Below are 17,027 nucleotides of genomic sequence, written 5' to 3' on the forward strand. Positions count from 1 at the left end.
GTGGCCCCGTGTCGTTGTGCTGTCACCCGTCAGCTTGTTCTACTTCTGGAAAAACAGTATCAATAATCTAAACCAAAGTGGTTTCTTAAAACTCCTAAAAGCTGCAGTGTTTGTGTGTTGTGGGTGGATTGGGTGAACACATCGGGACAGTAATGAAATGAACAGAGAAGATGGAGAACAGATTCTCTCCAGATGAAATAGCATCAATCACTTATCACAAATCATCATCTCTCACAGGACAAGAGACTGAGAAACAAAAGCTTTATTACATTTTATCTTAAGCAGACAACAGCTGGTTACATGTTAATAGAGTGCCGGGGACGCCCCGGACCGCACAAACGGACACGACAGTAAGATTCTGAATCGTCACTCAAACACGACACTTGTTTCACACAAACCACCGACTGCGTCCGCCTCACTCAGCGCAGTGCGACATGGAGATTGTCAGCAAAACTCACATCTAGAAATGATTGGGATCTTCTGTAGCATCCGTTATAGCAATGCAGGGGGTCCGAGGAGGGAGAAGGGGGCGACCGCGACAAGAGAACGTAATTTCATCGCCAGGCTGGTGCCCGCTACTGGTTGTCACCATGACACGAGAATGTGGGCATGCATGTGTGTATTACTTTGGTGGGCTGGATATTTCATGCAATTAGCAATAAGATGACCGTGTCCCTCCTGGGATTCTCGCTAACAGTAAAGTGTTGATTCACAGTTCACTTTGGCTTTCTGTTGTCCGTTTTTTAATCTTAAATTCACTCACACACTAAAACACCAACGTCAGCCAGCGAGGGCAGCTTTAATCTGAACTTATGTGATGGCGTGAAGATAAAAGAAGTGTGAGCCGCCAGAAGAGACGGCGAGGTTCCCGTCAGATCTCCGAGGCAGCAAGCGAGCCAACGCATCTACCTCCCCAAATTCACCAACATTACAAAATGGAGGAAAAACACATTACTGCAACACCCAGGGGAGGGAAAACAGCATCCACAGACTAAAAGCAGTCTCCGTCCTCGCAGGAGCTCAGGGGACAGAGTTCAAAAGATCCTTAAGAAAGCTGTCAGGGTCGCTGATTTCGGATAAAAGCCCTGGAAAACAAAGAGACGGATGAAAGTCATCTAGTGCGTTGCCTGTGGGAAATGTCACGTGAAAGACACATGAGAACATCAGCCTGAAAAATGCTCCGAATGGATCACGGCTCAGAAGAAGCGACAGTCAGCAAATTAAACTGGTTCCTAAACTGTGGGGCTATGAAAGGGTTAAGGGCCTTTCATGGAGCCAACTTCCACGCCATGAATAAACCTTTTTATTTCAAACAAATCACAGGACAATGAGGGATTAAAAAGATACAAACCAGCCACATCCATGAACTCCGAGAAGGACTCGACGGGCATGAACTCGTCCTGGAAGGTCTTCAGGGCTTTGTCTGCGGACTCGTAGATGGGCATGTCGTTGAGCCGGATGTAATCAGCCAGGGAGTAGGACCAGCCTCCTTCTGTGTTACTTATCGGTACCTTCTGCAACACAAACACAACTCATCTTATAACCGCTGTGCGGGGCTCTATCTGATACTGAAGCCCAAAGGCTCTGCACAATGTTACTGGTAATTGAATGAAATTATGCGAATACAGCCTAAAAAGAAGGCTGTATACCAGCCCTAGAAATCTGGTGACACATTGCTATAAAATACACCACTGATATAATGCACATAATCAGTATTCTCGAGGTCAGGAGCAGAAAGAAACTAAAATGCTCTTTCTGCAGAACAGGAATAAATACTGGCAGTACGGAGGCTTAGAGAGGCCATAGGAGCAGCTCTGAGACTCCGTGGCCAATACAAGTACCAGCACCACTAATATTTCTACAGACCACATCCAGAATATCTATTAGCGTCTGCACTATATAGGGTAGAACAGATCCTTTCATTTGACGTCTGCAGTGGGACCTTATAATGAGATTCCCCGGTAATATGGATGCCCTCCCCCCATATATCTCCCAGAAGGACACCACTGCTTATTAAGGATAATGTCCCTTTAAATCAGCATTTATTGCAAGTGTCCCGACAATCGCTGACAAGCCCTTGTACTGGCTGGAATACCAGCACGGGGCGAGTCACACGCTACAAGCAAAGGAGTGATTGAAAAACATACCTGCGATGTCAGGAAACTACATAATTACTGGTAAGAGGCAGAACGAAGCGGAGAACCTTTAATGTGTGTTTTTGATCAATAGCGGATTACAGTGTTTCTGTTTTCCCTGTATAGTTATTGTCAAGTCTAGTGACTTATGTCTGGGTTAAATCGTTACCTTGTACATATTGTAAATGAGGTCAACCAGGGCCCAGAAGAGCAAGCTGGAGCGATACACTGAATAGTCCTTTATCGCCTTTTCTGTCAATCTGTGGGGAGAAAACAATAAGGACAGCGATGAACGATCAGATTCTATAATCAGATCAAATCTCTGCGCAACCGGTCCTCACGAGTGATTACAATGTAGCAGCCACCACTGAGCTGCCGATCAATGCTATAGCTGGGTGGGAGAGCGGAGAGTCACAGGACAGATGTGTATTGAACGCGCCACCTGACCGGCTATCCAACCAAATGCTGCATTTAATGGACACATCTTGTCCTACCATACTGAAAGTCCATGGTGGACGAAAAGACCTTTTAATACTGAACAAACCCACTCGTTTCTAATTGTGTCTGGTACAAGGTGAAAGTATGGAGGAGGGTCTGGACCTACACCAAATGCCCTTCACTCAAGAGACAATCCCTCTATCACACTAATGATATTAAATCTATTAAAAATCATTTGCATTAATTGACGCTCCCATTAAACCTCAATCAATAAAGAGAAAGCAATTAAAAAGGATTAATCATCTTCAATAGAGACATTTGAGCAGAGAGCCAAGTTTGCTTTGTTTGTAACATAACCGGCCCACAGACTCGCCTAGCAGAGGAATCTCTCAATTATCTGCTACGTAGGTGGATGTCTGCAAAACTCCAGTATAACCACGTATTTAGCTAATGATATTTCTCACATCTCAGTGATTCTGGGGGAATTCAATAAGTGCATTGGGCAACTCAAATGTGAGCAATGACATTAGGCCTGAGGGAGATTCCTTGAGGTCCCGAGACATCTTGTGAATTCACCGCACGGACAGAGATCCTGCAGCGTATCCGGCGTTTCCATCTACTTGGCAGAAAATAAGTCTGAAAGAAACCTCAGTCTCAGACACAATAACACAAAGTGTCAGGTTACTATAACATAAAGGTGGGAGAATTCATCCAGCAGCTGCATAAACTACAACACTGCAACCACCAGTGCAAGAATAGCTTCTTGTGTGTATCTATGAGTGGCCTGAATGTACGGACTTACATATCACGGGACCCTCTCAAGACGAGTCACGTGACACAAGTACAGACTGAATCGGGCAAGTCGCCCATTATCTTAAGAAATAGTCTCTCATATTTCTGCGCACATTTATAAGCTAGCGAGGAAAAATGAGCAGAGATTTCAGCCTGAACATGGCCTCAATGAGGCCCGGGAGACACAATGCATTGAATTGGGTGTCCCCCACCCGGCCCATTCGCCACTTAGGATGTCAACAAGCTACTTTTCCATTCCCATAACAGCTGTTATCAGGACGAGGACCTCTGTGCAGGTCCGAATCCTTGTGACCGCTGCCATTGCTTTCTGCTATTCATGAGGCTCCATATACGAGACCACTGTAGCATTGTCTCTCTGGTCTCATACACAGTCCAACGGAGACAGGTGCTGAATACAACCATCTGCTCCAGGCCATTTAAAAGGAAGACACAATTTGACTTGGGTTGAGGTGTTCAGGAATGCTGGTCCTAACAGATCTGTAGATACCATAGACCCATGTAAAACTATAATGAAGTGTCCTACTAGGGGGACTGTTCCACCAACCACCAGGAGCTGTAATGCAGATGAAGGACCTTCTGACCCGAAATACATTAAAAGAAACAAACAGCAGACTGGTATCTTGTTCCTGAGGGGTTGCACGTTACCTGGTTGCCCCTCCGGGTGAAACCGCCCGCAAATGGCTAACGACGAGGAGCCGCCGCAGGACATCGATGCGGATGGTTTTCCACCTCTCGGTAGGCAGGAGATGTAGTGCGAGGACTGTGAAATAATGGGGTCCATCCACCTCGAAGGCACTTTCCACCCACTTCTCTTTGGGTTGTTCTAGGAAATTTTGAACGTTTTTCTCTTCACGGGATATAGCGCGAGTTCTAGAATACAGAGGAAACCAAAGTCGTTAATGATCAATGACGTTTTGTTGTTTCTACACCACAGCCCGTTATTGATACACGGTTTCCTGACCTGCTGTGACCGCCAGAGAGAACATAGCGCTCCCTCCTAACAGCGGCACATGAAACACGGGCTAATGCGCTCTCTGGGATACATACGTGTTGAGGACGTAGAGCACGGTGTGGATGATGTAGGGAATGAGGTGTATGTTGCTTTCTCTTCCTCCTCCCCCAGACTCGGCGCTGAAGGACTGCTCCATAGCGAAGCGCAGAAAGAGCAGCTTGAGGTCGTGGATGTTGAGCTGGTAGGTCGGCTCCCGCTGTCCCGTACACTCCTGCAGGTAAGTGTTGTGTCTAGGGAGACGATACGGAGACATTCATATACACGTGTGGCCACAACACCGGAACATGAGCTACATACACACGCAGCTTACCTGGCCAAACACGTGGCGAACGCAGACTCTGGAACGTGGGGACCCCAAACGGGAAGCAGCCCGTTACACTTGGTGTTGGCATTCTGTAGAGCTGCGCTGTCCCACTCCTCCCGTCCTCGCGCTAACCTGTGTGCAAGCAGGGCATAGCAGGACATGAGGACCCACAAAGAACAGCAACACTAACCCCCCTCCTCAGCTGTACCCCCTACCAGCTAATACATCCTGTACTGCAATCACTGTGCCCCCACCTCAGCTGTACCCCCTACCAGCTAATACATCCCTGTACTGCAATCACTGTGCCCCCCACCTCAGCTGTACCCCCTACCAGCTAATACATCCTGTACTGCAATCACTGTGCCCCCACCTCAGCTGTACCCCTACCAGCTAATACATCCCTGTACTGCAATCACTGTGCCCCCCACCTCAGCTGTACCCCCTACCAGCTAATACATCCTGTACTGCAATCACTGTGCCCCCACCTCAGCTGTACCCCCTACCAGCTAATACATCCCTGTACTGCAATCACTGTGCCCCCCACATCAGCTGTACCCCTACCAGCTAATACATCCTGTACTGCAATCACTGTGCCCCCCACCTCAGCTGTACCCCCTACCAGCTAATACATCCTGTACAGCAATCACTGTGCCCCCCACGTCAGCTGTACCCCCTACCAGCTAATACATCCTGTACTGCAATCACTGTGCCCCCCACGTCAGCTGTACCCCTACCAGCTAATACATCCTGTACTGCAATCACTGTGCCCCCACCTCAGCTGTACCCCCTACCAGCTAATACATCCTGTACTACAATCACTGTGCCCCCACCTCAGCTGTACCCCCTACCAGCTAATACATCCTGTACTACAATCACTGTGCCCCCACCTCAGCTGTACCCCCTACCAGCTAATACATCCTGTACTGCAATCACTGTGCCCCCACCTCAGCTGTACCCCCTACCAGCTAATACATCCTGTACTGCAATCACTGTGCCCCCCACGTCAGCTGTACCCCCTACCAGCTAATACATCCTGTACTACAATCACTGTGCCCCCACCTCAGCTGTACCCCCTACCAGCTAATACATCCCTGTACTGCAATCACTGTGCCCCCACCTCAGCTGTACCCCCTACCAGCTAATACATCCTGTACTGCAATCACTGTGCCCCCCACGTCAGCTGTACCCCCTACCAGCTAATACATCCTGTACTGCAATCACTGTGCCCCCACCTCAGCTGTACCCCCTACCAGCTAATACATCCTGTACTGCAATCACTGTGCCCCCCACGTCAGCTGTACCCCCTACCAGCTAATACATCCTGTACTGCAATCACTGTGCCCCCACCTCAGCTGTACCTCCCCTACCAGCTAATACATCCTGTACTGCAATCACTGTGCCCCCACCTCAGCTGTACCCCCTACCAGCTAATACATCCTGTACTGCAATCACTGTGCCCCCCACCTCAGCTGTACCCCCTACCAGCTAATACATCCTGTACTGCAATCACTGTGCCCCCACCTCAGCTGTACCCCCTACCAGCTAATACATCCTGTACTGCAATCACTGTGCCCCCCACGTCAGCTGTACCCCTACCAGCTAATACATCCTGTACTGCAATCACTGTGCCCCCACCTCAGCTGTACCCCCTACCAGCTAATACATCCTGTACTGCAATCACTGTGCCCCCCACGTCAGCTGTACCCCCTACCAGCTAATACATCCTGTACTACAATCACTGTGCCCCCACCTCAGCTGTACCCCCTACCAGCTAATACATCCTGTACTGCAATCACTGTGCCCCCCACGTCAGCTGTACCCCCTACCAGCTAATACATCCTGTACTGCAATCACTGTGCCCCCCACGTCAGCTGTACCCCCTACCAGCTAATACATCCTGTACTGCAATCACTGTGCCCCCACCTCAGCTGTACCTCCCCTACCAGCTAATACATCCTGTACTGCAATCACTGTGCCCCCACCTCAGCTGTACCCCCTACCAGCTAATACATCCTGTACTGCAATCACTGTGCCCCCCACGTCAGCTGTACCCCCTACCAGCTAATACATCCTGTACTGCAATCACTGTGCCCCCACCTCAGCTGTACCCCCTACCAGCTAATACATCCTGTACTGCAATCACTGTGCCCCCCACGTCAGCTGTACCCCCTACCAGCTAATACATCCTGTACTGCAATCACTGTGCCCCCCACGTCAGCTGTACCCCTTACCAGCTAATACATCCTGTACTGCAATCACTGTGCCCCCACCTCAGCTGTACCCCCTACCAGCTAATACATCCTGTACTGCAATCACTGTGCCCCCCACCTCAGCTGTACCCCCTACCAGCTAATACATCCTGTACTGCAATCACTGTGCCCCCACCTCAGCTGTACCTCCCCTACCAGCTAATACATCCTGTACTGCAATCACTGTACCTCCACCTGAGCTGTACCCCTACCAGCTAATACATCCTGTACTGCAATCACTGTGCCCCCCACGTCAGCTGTACCCCCTACCAGCTAATACATCCTGTACTGCAATCACTGTGCCCCCCTCCTCAGCTGTACCCCTACCAGCTAATACATCCTGTACTGCAATCACTGTGCCCCCACCTCAGCTGTACCCCCTACCAGCTAATACATCCTGTACTGCAATCACTGTGCCCCCCACGTCAGCTGTACCCCCTACCAGCTAATACATCCTGTACTGCAATCACTGTGCCCCCCACGTCAGCTGTACCCCCTACCAGCTAATACATCCTGTACTGCAATCACTGTGCCCCCCACGTCAGCTGTACCCCCTACCAGCTAATACATCCTGTACTGCAATCACTGTGCCCCCCTCCTCAGCTGTACCCCTACCAGCTAATACATCCATGTACTACAATCACTGTGCCCCCCACATCAGCTGTACCCCCTACCAGCTAATACATCCTGTACTGCAATCACTGTGCCCCCCTCCTCAGCTGTACCCCCTACCAGCTAATACATCCTGTACTGCAATCACTGTGCCCCCCACGTCAGCTGTACCCCTCCCTACCAGCTAATACATCCATGTACTACAATCACTGTGCCCCCCACATCAGCTGTACCCCCTACCAGCTAATACATCCTGTACTGCAATCACTGTGCCCCCCACCTCAGCTGTACCCCCTACCAGCTAATACATCCTGTACTGCAATCACTGTGCCCCCACCTCAGCTGTACCCCCTACCAGCTAATACATCCTGTACTGCAATCACTGTGCCCCCACATCAGCTGTACCCCCTACCAGCTAATACATCCTGTACTGCAATCACTGTGCCCCCCACGTCAGCTGTACCCCCTACCAGCTAATACATCCTGTACTACAATCACTGTGCCCCCTCCTCAGCTGTACCCCCTACCAGCTAATACATCCTGTACTGCAATCACTGTGCCTCTACCTCAGCTGTACCCCTACCAGCGAATACATCCTGTACTGCAATCACTGTGCCCCCACCTCAGCTGTACCCCCTACCAGCTAATACATCCTGTACTGCAATCACTGTGCCCCCACCTCAGCTGTACCCCCTACCAGCTAATACATCCTGTACTGCAATCACTGTGCCCCCACCTCAGCTGTACCCCTACCAGCTAATACATCCTGTACTGCAATCACTGTGCCCCCCACATCAGCTGTACCCTTACCAGCTAATACATCCCTGTACTACAATCACTGTGCCCCCACCTCAGCTGTACCCCCTACCAGCTAATACATCCTGTACTGCAATCACTGTGCCCCCACCTCAGCTGTACCCCCTACCAGCTAATACATCCTGTACTGCAATCACTGTGCCCCCACCTCAGCTGTACCCCCTACCAGCTAATACATCCCTGTACTACAATCACTGTGCCCCCACATCAGCTGTACCCCCTACCAGCTAATACATCCTGTACTGCAATCACTGTGCCCCCCACGTCAGCTGTACCCCTACCAGCTTATACATCCTGTGCCGCAATCACTGTGCCCCCACCTCAGCTGTACCCCCTACCAGCTAATACATCCTGTACTGCAATCACTGTGCCCCCACCTCAGCTGTACCCCCTTACCAGCTAATACATCCTGTACTACAATCACTGTGCCCCCACCTCAGCTGTACCCCTACCAGCTAATACATCCTGTACTGCAATCACTGTGCCCCCACCTCAGCTGTACCCCCTACCAGCTAATACATCCCTGTACTACAATCACTGTGCCCCCCACATCAGCTGTACCCCCTACCAGCTAATACATCCTGTACTGCAATCACTGTGCCCCCCTCCTCAGCTGTACCCCTACCAGCTAATACATCCTGTACTGCAATCACTGTGCCCCCACCTCAGCTGTACCCCCTACCAGCTAATACATCCTGTACTACAATCACTGTGCCCCCACCTCAGCTGTACCCCCTACCAGCTAATACATCCTGTACTGCAATCACTGTGCCCCCACCTCAGCTGTACCCCCTACCAGCTAATACATCCTGTACTGCAATCACTGTGCCCCCACCTCAGCTGTACCCCCTACCAGCTAATACATCCCTGTACTACAATCACTGTGCCCCCCACATCAGCTGTACCCCCTACCAGCTAATACATCCTGTACTGCAATCACTGTGCCCCCCACGTCAGCTGTACCCCCTACCAGCTAATACATCCCTGTACTGCAATCACTGTGCCCCCACCTCAGCTGTACCCCCTACCAGCTAATACATCCTGTACTGCAATCACTGTGCCCCCCACGTCAGCTGTACCCCCTACCAGCTAATACATCCCTGTACTGCAATCACTGTGCCCCCCACGTCAGCTGTACCCCCTACCAGCTAATACATCCTGTACTGCAATCACTGTGCCCCCCTCCTCAGCTGTACCCCCTACCAGCTAATACATCCTGTACTGCAATCACTGTGCCCCCACCTCAGCTGTACCCCCTACCAGCTAATACATCCTGTACTGCAATCACTGTGCCCCCCTCCTCAGCTGTACCCCCTACCAGCTAATACATCCCTGTACTGCAATCACTGTGCCCCCCACATCAGCTGTACCCCTTACCAGCTAATACATCCCTGTACTACAATCACTGTGCCCCCACCTCAGCTGTACCCCCTACCAGCTAATACATCCTGTACTGCAATCACTGTGCCCCCACCTCAGCTGTACCCCTACCAGCTAATACATCCTGTACTGCAATCACTGTGCCCCCACCTCAGCTGTACCCCCTACCAGCTAATACATCCTGTACAGCAATCACTGTGCCCCCACCTCAGCTGTACCCCCTACCAGCTAATACATCCCTGTACTACAATCACTGTGCCCCCCACATCAGCTGTACCCCCTACCAGCTAATACATCCTGTACTGCAATCACTGTGCCCCCCACGTCAGCTGTACCCCCTACCAGCTAATACATCCTGTACTGCAATCACTGTGCCCCCACCTCAGCTGTACCCCTACCAGCTAATACATCCTGTACTGCAATCACTGTGCCTCTACCTCAGCTGTACCCCCTACCAGCTAATACATCCTGTACTGCAATCACTGTGCCCCCACCTCAGCTGTACCCCCTACCAGCTAATACATCCTGTACTGCAATCACTGTGCCCCCCACATCAGCTGTACCCCCTACCAGCTAATACATCCTGTACTGCAATCACTGTGCCTCTACCTCAGCTGTACCCCCTACCAGCTAATACATCCTGTACTGCAATCACTGTGCCCCCACGTCAGCTGTACCCCCTACCAGCTAATACATCCCTGTACTGCAATCACTGTGCCCCCCACATCAGCTGTACCCCTTACCAGCTAATACATCCCTGTACTACAATCACTGTGCCCCCACCTCAGCTGTACCCCCTACCAGCTAATACATCCTGTACTGCAATCACTGTGCCCCCACCTCAGCTGTACCCCTACCAGCTAATACATCCTGTACTGCAATCACTGTGCCCCCACCTCAGCTGTACCCCTACCAGCTAATACATCCTGTACAGCAATCACTGTGCCCCCACCTCAGCTGTACCCCCTACCAGCTAATACATCCTGTACTGCAATCACTGTGCCCCCCACGTCAGCTGTACCCCTGCCAGCTAATACATCCCTGTACTGCAATCACTGTGCCCCCTCCTCAGCTGTACCTCCTACCAGCTAATACATCCTGTACTACAATCACTGTGCCCCCACCTCAGCTGTACCCCCTACCAGCTAATACATCCTGTACTGCAATCACTGTACCCCCTACCAGCTAATACATCCTGTACTACAATCACTGTGCCCCCTACCAGCTAATACATCCTGTACTGCAATCACTGTGCCCCCCACGTCAGCTGTACCCCCTACCAGCTAATACATCCTGTACTGCAATCACTGTGCCCCCACCTCAGCTGTACCCCTACCTACCAGCTAATACATCCTGTACTGCAATCACTGTGCCCCCCACGTCAGCTGTACCCCCTACCAGCTAATACATCCTGTACTGCAATCACTGTGCCCCCACCTCAGCTGTACCCCCTACCAGCTAATACATCCTGTACTGCAATCACTGTGCCCCCACCTCAGCTGTACCCCTACCAGCTAATACATCCCTGTACTGCAATCACTGTGCCCCCACCTCAGCTGTACCCCTCCCTACCAGCTAATACATCCCTGTACTGCAATCACTGTGCCCCCACCTCAGCTGTACCCCTCCCTACCAGCTAATTCATCACTGTACTACAATCACTGTGCCCCCACCTCAGCGGTACCCCTACCAGCTAATACATCCCTGTACTGCAATCACTGTGCCCCCACCTCAGGTGTACCCCCTACCAGCTAATACATCCTGTACTGCAATCACTGTGCCCCCACCTCAGCTGTACCCCCTACTAGCCAATACATCCTGTACTGCAATCACTGTGCCCCCACCTCAGCTGTACCCCTACCAGCTAATACATCCTGTACTGCAATCACTGTGCCCCCACCTCAGCTGTACCCCTACCAGCTAATACATGCTGTACAGCAATCACTGTGCCCCCACCTCAGCTGTACCCCCTACCAGCTAATACATCCTGTACAGCAATCACTGTGCCCCCACCTCAGTTGTACCCCCTACCAGCTAATACATCCTGTACTGCAATCACTGTGCCCCCCACGTCAGCTGTACCCCTACCAGCTAATACATCCCTGTACTGCAATCACTGTGCCCCCACCTCAGCTGTACCCCTCCCTACCAGCTAATACATCCCTGTACTGCAATCACTGTGCCCCCACCTCAGCTGTACCCCTACCAGCTAATACATCACTGTACTACAATCACTGTGCCCCCACCTCAGCTGTACCCCCTACCAGCTAATACATCCTGTACTGCAATCACTGTGCCCCCACCTCAGCTGTACCCCTACCAGCTAATACATCCTGTACTGCAATCACTGTGCCCCCATCTCAGCTGTACCCCCTACCAGCTAATACATCCTGTACTGCAATCACTGTGCCCCCACCTCAGCTGTACCCCTCCCTACCAGCTAATACATCCTGTACTGCAATCACTGTGCCCCCACCTCAGCTGTACCCCTACCAGCTAATACATCCTGTACTGCAATCACTGTGCCCCCATCTCAGCTGTACCCCCTACCAGCTAATACATCCTGTACAGCAATCACTGTGCCCCCACCTCAGCTGTACCCCCTACCAGCTAATACATCCTGTACAGCAATCACTGTGCCCCCACCTCAGCTGTACCCCCTACCAGCTAATACATCCTGTACTGCAATCACTGTGCCCCCACCTCAGCTGTACCCCCTTACCAGCTAATACATCCTGTACTGCAATCACTGTGCCCCCACCTCAGCTGTACCCCTACCAGCTAATACATCCTGTACTGCAATCACTGTGCCCCCACCTCAGCTGTACCCCTACCAGCTAATACATCCTGTACTGCAATCACTGTGCCCCCTCAACTCAACTGAGGTTTGGCAAAACGTAGCCATAACCCTACAAGTAGTAACATTAATTCATCCTGCTCGGGGACCAGGACCCCCTCCAAAACCTAAACTACCCCACAGTACAGCAATCACACGCAACGCTCTGGGCACCTGACAGCAGCAAGGTGACAGTCGTAGTGGACGATGTTGAAGTGAGACACGGTGCTGTAAGCGTACTGCTTGCGGGGCTTGTTCTCCGTCTCCTCCAGGGTGACGCGTTTGGTGAATGTGTAGATACCAAGCACTTTGGTCGGCTGGAAAACAGAATAATTCTCACAATTCGATCAGAGGTTTGCCACCTGCGTTATGCCAACCGCTATGGAACTAGAAGTCCCAGCATTGCCCACAGACTGAGGCGTGTAGTTACACAATAGATGGAGGATAACAAGGTGCCCAAGTCTGCTAGACGGTGCTGCTAGGTAAATTAACAGACAGAACACATGAAAACACCGGCGGCTTCCAGAGGTCGTGCCTATAAATCCGTAACGAACACTTCCCGTTCCAACCACCCAGTCCCGACACAGTCACCCAACCACCCAGTCCCGTACCTGGAACTTGTATCCTTCTCTGCAGATACAACAGGTAAGTCCCGGCTCCTCGATCAGCTCTTCCATCTGCTTCAGAAGAGCCGTCTTAGTCACCACTTGACCCTTCTCATTAGTCTGGAAGAGCAGAACAAGGTATAATGACAGTGTTGTAGACTTGAGCATTACTTTGAGAGCCAATTTAAGAATATGCTCCGTTTCTAAACCACAAAGCAAAATTAAAAACATGAAATGCGTTAATTCGTCACATATCCAGCAGTCTCCATATAGACTCTGTTCCCACCAGGAAGGGTTTAGATTACTCACAGTCATGCCCAGTGTCCCCAGCGCTTTCTGCCTCATAGCCATGGCCATCCGTTTCTTCTCCGCTCGCGTTTCTTTCCTCGCGGCATCAATCTTCTTATTGACATCGGGATGTTCTCGAAGAGCCTCCAGCAGGTTCTCTGCCAGGGTCCCGATCCCCTCATCGCTGGACACTTGTTCTAGTTTGTGGAGGTTTGTGATGGAGTCTGTTCCAATGAGGGCCTGCTGAACAGTGTTAATGAGAGGTCATGGCTGGGAACACGGAACATGCATGACAGGATAATAAGACATCACTGAACACAGGAAAGTGTATTAGCTTTATGTCATATTGACACCACAACCTTTCTGCATACGTTTAACAAGAACTTTACATCACCGCTCTGTGCTGCTGGGGACCCTGCTCCTTCCACTATATAACTCTCAGTCTGTGGCTTCCTGCTGCCTCCATTCCCCTCCTCACATCATGTCACTGCCCCCGTCACATGCAGCCCTGTCCTCACTAACACATCACTCATCTCCTGATATACTCTGTGCTGCTGGGGACCCTGCTCCTTCCACTATATAACTCTCAGTCTGTGGCTTCCTGCTGCCTCCATTCCCCTCCTCACATCATGTCACTGCCCCTGTCACATGCAGCCCTGTCCTCACTAACATCACTCATCTCCTGATCTACTCTGTGCTGCTGGGGACCCTGCTCCTTCCACTATATAACTCTCAGTCTGTGGCTTCCTGCTGCCTCCATTCCCCTCCTCACATCATGTCACTGCCCCTGTCACATGCAGCCCTGTCCTCACTAACACATCACTCATCTCCTGATATACTCTGTGCTGCTGGGGGACCCTGCTCCTCCCACTATATAACTCTCAGTCTGTGGCTTCCTGCTGCCTCCATTCCCCTCCTCACATCATGTCACTGCCCCTGTCACATGCAGCCCTGTCCTCACTAACACATCACTTATCTCCTGATGCACTCTGTGCTGCTGTGGATCCTTGAAAGGTCACTGTCTCCACAAGATCAGTTCACTGCTGTAAACATATAATCTGATGGTTCTACCCCACCCCCCCTCCAGACACAAAACTGTGGGTCCTGAACAACTACATTCCTAAACCCATATGATGACCACATAAAGTACTGCTTAGCCCTGGGCCCCGCACTGTATGAATTTTAGCATCTTACTTTACAGCTGGCAGATGTGCAGTAAGCTTAAGTGAGGACACTGAACAGTGGATCATTTGTTTTTAAGCTCTGGCTTTCACTACATGAATCCCCTGCCCAAAACGTACATTATAGACGAACGTCAATCTATCCGACTGGTGAGAAATAAGACAGAGTGAAATGGACAAAACTAATTAATGTAACTTTACACTTCATTAGCAGGTGGATTCTGGAAGAGATCAGATATCAGAGGTTTATACTCAGGGATCATCACGCAGGACCCTAGAGTCAGCTGCCCACCTAGTCGTAGGTCCGGGAGTGCTCACCTGTGTGGGTGGGTGCTGTGTGGCCAATCCTCTCAGCAACCTCAGAATAAAGGGGAGAGCCGGCCGAGACAGGAACTTCTTCCAGATATCAGCATCCAGGCTAGAACACACAGCATGTAAATAAACTTCAGGGAAGAACAACGGCACATGTACAGCCCGCCACACACGTGCACGGAGATCCCACAAACCCTCCTTCCCCTGCAGCACACACTATTTGGGCTTCTGAAGAGTTTATGGAGACTATAAGCTGCATGTACGAGCAGGAGCCAAGAGCAACAAAAACAGTTGGGGGAGGAGTGCGGGTAAGGGTGAGAATGGCACAAACTGCATTTAATGGCGTAAACGAGGACAGAAGCAGAAGTACATTACAATGGAGAGTTTGATAAAACACGCTGGTGTAGAACAAAGAGATGTGGTAAAGAGAATACAAACGATATATCGGGATATTAACAGAGGTGCGGCTGTATGCGAGACGGCGACATGCAACACCCGAGAACAGCGCAGGAACATACATCACACGTGCAGACAATGTTATTACTAATCTGTAATAAGAGGAAAGACAAGGGCTCACTTCTTGGCACTAGGAATGTGCTTCTTCATGTAGTCCAGGGCATTCTGTGTGATCCCTTTCTGAAGGATGAGGTCTTTCAGTTGGCGGCCATTGCTGTTGTTCTTGATGCCGGCGGCTATCTTGCAGAAACAGTCCAGGAAAACCTTGTCATCTGCGCAGTGCTCGTCATCGTACCTGCGGAACGAGAGCCTTAGGTCATTTACCCAGAGTACACTGCAGACAGTCACATGACTAGGTCACCAGTCTCAGGTAGAATTACTCGTTAGTCTATGTGAAGCCTCTCGGACACGGGGATTGTACCTGTTTTACTGATTAAGTTATTATGAGGTCATTAAGTCGTAGCATTAGTTACACACAGTGTATTCTCTAAGGCACCAGTAGAGGGCACTATTACACTTCTGTAATGTATGGATCTTTATCACAGGGGCCCTGTAGTATCTCCAGATTTAATATAGCCAAAGACCCCAATAGATAGACCCATAACAGATACTTTGTTAAGGAGGGGGAGCTGATGAAACAGGCACAGTATGGAAGGCATGAGACGGTCACCTACTTCTCAAACGTGCAGTACGGCTTGAAGCGATCCACCAGGATCTGCATCTTCTCCATCTCGCCGAATGACAGGTAGGGGATGATGCGTAGGAGACCCTGCAGCACGCTGGGGTTAGAACGCACAAACGTGCTGTTGATTTGATCCAACAGCATCACCAGCTGATCCTTATCTCCGGTGAGCAGCAAGTTTCCCTGTACGAGTCAGAGAGTGATAACAGGACATTAGGAGACCGTTAGAGCATACTAGTCCCAGTACAAAGATAAACATCACGTGAGCTAGGTGTGACTGCTGAAAACGTGTCCTGTCCATTTTAATTTTAAAGATACGAGAAAGGGCAAATGTATAGAAACAGTGACACTAATATGATCCAAGAGAGCCGTGTCTATAACCTGGTAGATAACAGTGTATCTATATACAGGACATATACAAGTTCTGTACACCAGACTTACTCTCTGGGTTAAATTATTTAATATCTGCAGTTGGTAGGGTGTCACATTTTGGGGGTTACACAAGGTATAAATGCTAAAGCAGCAGCCAGGTAGATATCTGCAGGAGAGGATGCTGCCATCTACTGGTTGTACAAGGGTAGTACACAGTACATAAAGAAGTTTATACTGGTGGCATAAATTATTATTATTATTATTATCCTTTATTTATTAGGCGCCACAAGAGTTCCGCAGCGCCGTACACAGCACAAACAGTAGACTAAACAAGGTGACACATTACAAACGGTTAACAAAAAATACCAAAACTTCAGAGACTCCAGGCAGGCTAATGCAGTAAAGACGGAGCAGAAGAGCAGGTATGGAGAACAGAGGGAAGAGGGCCCTGCTCAAGTGAGCTTACATCCTAAGGGAGGGTAGACAGATCTCAGGCACACAGGGAGCAAGTTGAAGTGGGGAGAGAACAGGGGGGC

At 50.3% G+C, this 17,027-nt stretch overlaps 1 protein-coding gene across 12 annotated transcripts in view; it reads right to left on the minus strand.

The window, feature by feature from the left end:
• Positions 1-247: 247 nt before the first annotated feature.
• Positions 248-17,027, minus strand: part of UBR4 (ubiquitin protein ligase E3 component n-recognin 4) — a 59,359-nt gene continuing 42,579 nt past the window's right edge. For 9 of the 12 annotated variants that reach the window (XM_075190832.1, XM_075190828.1, XM_075190830.1 and 6 more), the window contains 12 exons: positions 16,112-16,302; positions 15,559-15,732; positions 14,988-15,087; positions 13,510-13,731; positions 13,207-13,320; positions 12,770-12,912; positions 4,709-4,834; positions 4,434-4,628; positions 4,032-4,256; positions 2,305-2,395; positions 1,352-1,514; positions 248-1,085 (listed from right to left, as the gene is read on the minus strand). In XM_075190832.1, the coding sequence (XP_075046933.1) occupies positions 1,021-1,085; positions 1,352-1,514; positions 2,305-2,395; positions 4,032-4,256; positions 4,434-4,628; positions 4,709-4,834; positions 12,770-12,912; positions 13,207-13,320; positions 13,510-13,731; positions 14,988-15,087; positions 15,559-15,732; positions 16,112-16,302 (1,809 nt within the window). In that variant the 3' untranslated portion in view covers positions 248-1,020. The remainder of the gene's footprint in view (positions 1,086-1,351; positions 1,515-2,304; positions 2,396-4,031; positions 4,257-4,433; positions 4,629-4,708; positions 4,835-12,769; positions 12,913-13,206; positions 13,321-13,509; positions 13,732-14,987; positions 15,088-15,558; positions 15,733-16,111; positions 16,303-17,027) is intronic. The other 3 variants (XM_075190833.1, XM_075190834.1, XM_075190824.1) reach the window with 1 other exon arrangement.

This window comes from Mixophyes fleayi, chromosome 11 (assembly GCF_038048845.1).
Source record: "Mixophyes fleayi isolate aMixFle1 chromosome 11, aMixFle1.hap1, whole genome shotgun sequence".
Lineage (NCBI taxonomy): Eukaryota > Metazoa > Chordata > Amphibia > Anura > Limnodynastidae > Mixophyes > Mixophyes fleayi.